The sequence below is a fragment of the Trichechus manatus genome, unplaced genomic scaffold (genome assembly GCF_000243295.1).
Source record: "Trichechus manatus latirostris isolate Lorelei unplaced genomic scaffold, TriManLat1.0 scaffold00069, whole genome shotgun sequence".
Lineage (NCBI taxonomy): Eukaryota > Metazoa > Chordata > Mammalia > Sirenia > Trichechidae > Trichechus > Trichechus manatus.
The window spans coordinates 1,832,389-1,838,267 of NW_004444005.1; the positions used below are offsets into that span (position 1 = coordinate 1,832,389).

At 45.8% G+C, this 5,879-nt stretch overlaps 1 protein-coding gene across 1 annotated transcript in view; it reads left to right on the top strand.

Moving 5' to 3' along the window:
- R3HDM2 (R3H domain containing 2) overlaps positions 1-5,879 on the top strand; it is a 128,183-nt gene that overhangs the window by 111,102 nt on the left and 11,202 nt on the right. Inside the window, exons 16-21 of the mRNA XM_023734546.1 lie at positions 975-1,076; positions 2,784-3,026; positions 3,327-3,453; positions 3,695-3,855; positions 4,315-4,469; positions 5,650-5,750. Coding sequence (XP_023590314.1) covers positions 975-1,076; positions 2,784-3,026; positions 3,327-3,453; positions 3,695-3,855; positions 4,315-4,469; positions 5,650-5,750 — 889 coding nt within the window. The remainder of the gene's footprint in view (positions 1-974; positions 1,077-2,783; positions 3,027-3,326; positions 3,454-3,694; positions 3,856-4,314; positions 4,470-5,649; positions 5,751-5,879) is intronic.

The following is a 5,879-nucleotide window of genomic DNA, read 5'->3' on the forward strand; positions in this document are numbered from 1 at the left end:
CCTATAGTAGTACCGTGGACTGAAATGAGACAATGCATATAAATGTTCTCTCTCCCCCTCAACGTCCCACATACACCTTTCTCCTTCTCCCATCCCTCCTACCACCAGGGGCTATGACTATAGAACTGAGGTGATCAGAATGGCTGTAGGGGAAGAAGGGGGAGCAAGAAAATAACTAACCATTAGTTGGTTTAGAACACACCATGTCCCTAATCAACAGATCCCCTTGCTTGAGGCTAGTGAAGGCACTAGAGAAATAAAAGCTAAAACCAGGCTATTTATATTTTATTTCTGGATCCCTCCCTGCTTGCTTATGGGGGCATTTTCACACTGCCCTCACAGACTAGAGGAGCAGTCATGGAGCTAGAGGAAGTAGCCAGAACCCGGCATTAACTGGGTGTTTTTCCTTCTCTGCCCTCGGGAAGCAATGATCCTTGTGAATGAGCACTTCCTCCAGGAGAGATGTGGTGTGAAATCGGAGAGTGACAGGGAGAGCTGAGCCAGACCTTGGTTAATCCTTCCTACAGAGGCAGTACACATTGCAAATAGGGAATCCCTTCTCAAGTAGGCATTCAAGGAGGGCTGTGAACGTGCTTCCCAGAAATCATGTGCTCAGGAAAAATGCTTTAGAAAAAGCTGTGTTTGGAATCAGGCAGGCCGTGGTCCTGAGAGTCTTAAGATTGCTCGCAACAGCTGCAGAGTTCTGACTGGCTAATGGGGTGGGACATGCAGCAGGTCTCTCCTGATAGGAGAGATTGCCTATTTGTCAGAGAAATGTAAAAGCCACAAGCTCTTCCCAGGCTTGGTCTCCAGCCTGCTCTACTGCCTGCTCAGCAGCCTTGCTATTCATGTGAAATTTTTTTAATGATTAATCTTGTTGTTCCTCTCTTCTCCCTCCCCATCTCTGCCCCCTACCTCTTCCTGTGGCTTCCTTTTCTTTTCCCTTTCCCACCTGCCTCTCTGCTGGTCCACAGCCAGTCCCGGCTCTGCAGCCCTCCCCGCAGCCTGTTCAGTTCTCTCCAAGCTCCTGTCCCCAGGTCCTTCTGCCAGTCTCTCCGCACCAGCAGTACAACATGGTATAAACTCCATTCCCCCTTTTTGTCCTTGTCCATGTGTGGCCTGTTTCTGTGGGTATGACTGAGTCTGTCTGGGATGGCTTTGCAAGCATGCTGTGCTTTTTGAGGGGAGCTGTGTTGTGTTTCTTGAGGGGCCAGCATGGGCTGAACTAAACTTCATCTTAATGACTTCATCACTACACTTTAGGCATCAAAAGAAGCCTAAATGTAAGACAGAGATGAACAGTGAGTTCCCTTGAGTTTCAGAAGAGGGAATAAAATTGGTTGCTTTCTACCATGTACGTCCTTCATCTCATTTGCTCCCTGGACATGTCTGAGGAGCCCAGTTTATTTTGTACAGAATGGTTCTCTGTAATTTTCTTTAAAAATAACACAATTTTAGATTTTTCTGGTACCACTGGTAAAAACTTAAAATGTTCCCATATCTTACCATGTCATTTTACATAAAAATATTTATTCACTGCTTAGTACATGATGTTTAAATTGCTTCACACCCTGACGACAAATTCTTTGAAGATCTTATTTGCCTAGGAGTTGATAACTTCCATGATGGTTATAGGAGCCCTGATTTTTTATTTTGTTTTTATCACATCTCTCTGACTTTTCATTAGAATCCTCTCTTTCCTTTCCCACTTCTTATCTCTATTCTGAAAAGTCCTGGAGTATGGACCTCAAAATAATCTGCAATTCCATCCTTTTGTCATCTATTCCTGTCCAGTAAGGTAGCAAAACAGCTAACATGAAGATTTTCAGAGTGAAAATGGAGTGAAACTACAAGAAAGCATTGTCTTTTGGTTTTTGCTAGTTCCTTTTGCAAAAGATCTCCTGCTCTGGTGTGGTGGTGGTGGCGTGTGTTTATGTATATGTGTGTCAATTACTGTCCAGAGAGCAGAAAGGAGGAGAAAGCTAGCAAACCCTAAACTTCTCACTACAAAGGTGAGAGCTGGAACACCATCACTCTTGCTGCTTACGGAAGAGGGCCGAGAGAGAAGATACAGACTGGCCAGTCAGTCTCGCCCTCTAGCTCAGCCACTCACCTTGGCCTCCTTTCGGAGGTGAGAATTGGAAGTGGTTTCTGAAGGGCAGGAGAACTCTAGGCTAGTGTCAGAGAACAGAGGTGGAAATGATCTGGAGAGGAAGTAAGGAGATAAGCAGCAGGAGTGGGAGCCCAGCAGTCTTTCCCCTACATAGGCTGGGGAGCCACATGAACCTACCCACCCGTAAATAACACCAAGTTGTTACTTGGGACCTTTATTAGAAAAACGGGACTTATAGCAATGTAGGGCCCTTTGTATGATTGGGGTCATAAGAAAGAAAGAAATGAAAAGACTTAGAATCTTTTTCTCTAACCTACTAGCTAGTCCTATTTTTTCTCTATATAGCAGTTGTGTCATTGCTCCCGTTTCCCCAGGAGTAATCCTAATACAGATTATAATCAGGGTAGCCATTGTTAACTCGTATGTGGTAGAGAGACTGGCTCTGGAGTTGGGCTTCAGACAGCTCTTCAATTCACAGCAATTTAAAGCACCACAAGACAGGTTTAGGGCTAAAAAGCGCCTCCCAGGGGCACAGAGACAGGACTGTCCCAAACGGGTGTAAGTAAGGCTCTAGAGAAGATTGCTGTTGCTGTCTTGTCTGTCTGTGTTGAAGCCAAAGAGATGAGGCTTGATATGGCCTCAGTCCTTAAGTCCCCCATTCTGTCAACAGGCAGATGACCTCAGCAATCCCTTTGGACAAATGAGCCTCAGCCGCCAAGGTTCTGCTGAAGCAGCTGACCCATCTTCAGCTCTCTTCCAGCCTCCACTTATCTCCCAGCACCCTCAGCAGACTAGCTTCATCATGGCTTCCACGGGACAGCCCCTCCCCACTTCCAGCTATTCCACCTCTAGCCATGCACCACCTACTCAGCAAGTCCTGCCGCCCCAGGGCTACATGCAGCCCCCTCAGCAGGTAAGCAGCTTGGGTCCCCAGTCTGAATCACTAATTCAGTTTGTCCCCTAGTGTAGACAGACCAGAGGAGACACCTTTCCCCAGCTGGTGCTTGAGAATTGTTATTGTAGCCAGGTCTTCTTTCTATATAACACAAGTCTTTTCCTTTTCTCATTCAAACGTATATAGTAATCGTACAATTTCAGGTCTAAAATATCTCTATTTGAGATTTCTGGCCATCAACTCTGATGCATTTAATAGTTTGGAGATTTTAGGGCTAAACTTGAAGGACCCTCATACATCTCTTTCCTTTCACCATAGATCCAGGTTTCTTACTATCCTCCTGGACAGTATCCTAACTCCAACCAGCAATATCGACCTCTCTCTCACTCGGTGGCCTATAGCCCCCAACGTGGTCAGCAGCTGCCTCAGCCATCCCAGCAGCCTGGTAAGAGGAACTTCTGGTGTAAGAAGGCAGTGAAGAGGGAAGGGTGGAAACTGGGAAACAGATTGCCCTCCCCATCCAAAAAAAATAATAATAATAATACAGGAATGATTAGGTCCAAAAGAGGGATTTCCAGAAAAAGAAAAGGTAGAATAGAATGGAGGAGGGAAATTACTGATAGAATGTGACCTTCTAAACATTGTTGAGACCATACTAATGTCTTCTCTGCCTTGCTCATCCCTAGGTTTACAGCCCATGATGCCTAACCAGCAACAGGCGGCTTACCAAGGCATGATTGGGGTCCAGCAGCCACAGAACCAGGGCCTTCTCAGCAACCAGAGGAGCAGCTTGGGGGGCCAAATGCAAGGCCTGGTGGTTCAGTACACTCCACTGCCTTCTTACCAAGTGGGTGCATTCTGAGTAGGGCAAGATCACCCAGTCCCTGGGGAGAAGAAAAGGAAGACAGATTCCCAGAGTCTTCCAGACTGACAATTCCAATACTAAAATATTGTCCACTTTCCCCCTAGAATTTTTAGACATTTTCCTCTGAGAAAGTCTGAGAGGAATCTTTATTTAAACTGCTTGGTCTTTATACAATTAGGGAAATGTCTCTATACCCAGGAAAGTAGAGCCTAGAAGAAAATCAGTCTCCTTCCTCTATGTCAGATGCCCAAGGGTTGTTTGGAGAAGTGAGGGAATGGAAGTAGCTCTGTAAGCATTTCCTTTAAGCAGATGGGGAAAGCAGGAGGGGTCTCTAAGAGGTAGGGAAGGAAGCTGTAGTGCCTAGTCTAGTGATGACTAGGCTGTTCTCTCGATGAGCTCAGTTGGGAGTACGGTAGTCATTCTCTTCTCGTCTCTACCCAGGTCCCAGTGGGTAATGACTCGCAAAATGTGGTCCAGCCGCCTTTCCAGCAACCTATGCTGGTCCCTGCGAGCCAATCTGTGCAAGGGGGCCTGCCAGCAGGGGGCGTGCCCGTGTACTACAGCATGATCCCACCAGCTCAGCAGAACGGTACGAGGTGAGGACTCCCAGAGAGTGGGGACTCATCTCTCATAGACCTTCAGCAACTGTTGCACCATGGTTTTGTGTCCGCTGGCCTAAGAAAGGCAGGAGTAAAGATCCTAGTGGTGCCCTAAAGCAGGTAGAACATGAAGGAGTTCATGCTCCTTTTCTCCCTTTGATTTCTATTTGAATTAGGACCTTATCAGCAGAAAAAAATCCCCTCTTCAGAGACAGAGGTTTTACAGTTTCCCCATTTTTTTGTTTTTCAACCTAATGGGACTCAGAACTAATGAGATAGAGACCCTCATCATTAAGAGAAGCAGTCTTGGAGTATACATGTATATTTTTCTATGTACCTTTGTGTCTGTGGGAGAATCTCAGATGGTGTGTCTGTGTCTATATGTTTGTTTATATCTGAGTATAGGTCATAGCTAATAGAATCTTAGAGGTAGGAGCCACCTTAAAAATAATCTAGTCAACTCCCCTTGTTTTATTTCTTTCTCTTGTTTTATAAATGAAGAAATTACCGCTAGAGATGATAAGAAATTTACCCAAATTTCTTAGCTAGTTAGTATCAGAGATGGAACTAGAACTCAAGTCTGTCCCTAGCCGTATTTCTCCGTGTCTCTGTCAGAGTATGTATGTTCCTCTGTCTTTTTATATATGTGTCTCTATGTAGTCTAAGGTTTTGTGTTTTTTTTCCCCATCTGTCTTCAGGTGACTATCTGTGTTTGCCATTGTGGATACATCTAAAATCACGAATCTCCTTAGTTCTTTTTTACCCATCTCTCTCTAGTGCTGTACATCTGACTCGGACACACTTTTTGTCTGTGTTTCTGTTGTTTCTTCAGAATCTCTGTGTGTGTGTGTGTGTGTGTGCGCGCGCGCGCGCGTGCGTGCATGTATGCACGTGTATGTGTCTTGGTGTTTCCACACTGTTGGGAAGAGCATGTGTCGCTAACGTTCCATCTGTAGCACTGATTAGCAGCTTTGTAATTGAAAGATGATCAAGTACAAATATATATAATTAACTTTGAACTGATGAGTGATTTTAGAAATGGCATGGTAAATTGGTCTGGGAATGGCTTGGAGCTGCCTCTGCTTCCCTTGGGGAAGGCCCAGGAAGCAGCAGCTGTTTGCCAGGAGCTGTTCTTCCCTCCACTGCCTCACCACTCCCCTCTTTTCCATTTCCCCAGCCCTTCTGTAGGGTTTCTACAACCTCCTGGCTCTGAGCAGTTCCAGATGCCTCAGTCTCCCTCTCCCTGCAGCCCACCACAAATGCCACAGCAGTACTCAGGTAAGAGGATAAAGAATTGGGGGATTTTGGCCACTGACAAGAGCGAAATGCTGCTGAAGGGCTTGTGCTCTAGAGTTGGGAAGGACAAAGAGAGTTCAGGGATTGATTGGCTTGTCCCTGACTGACCCC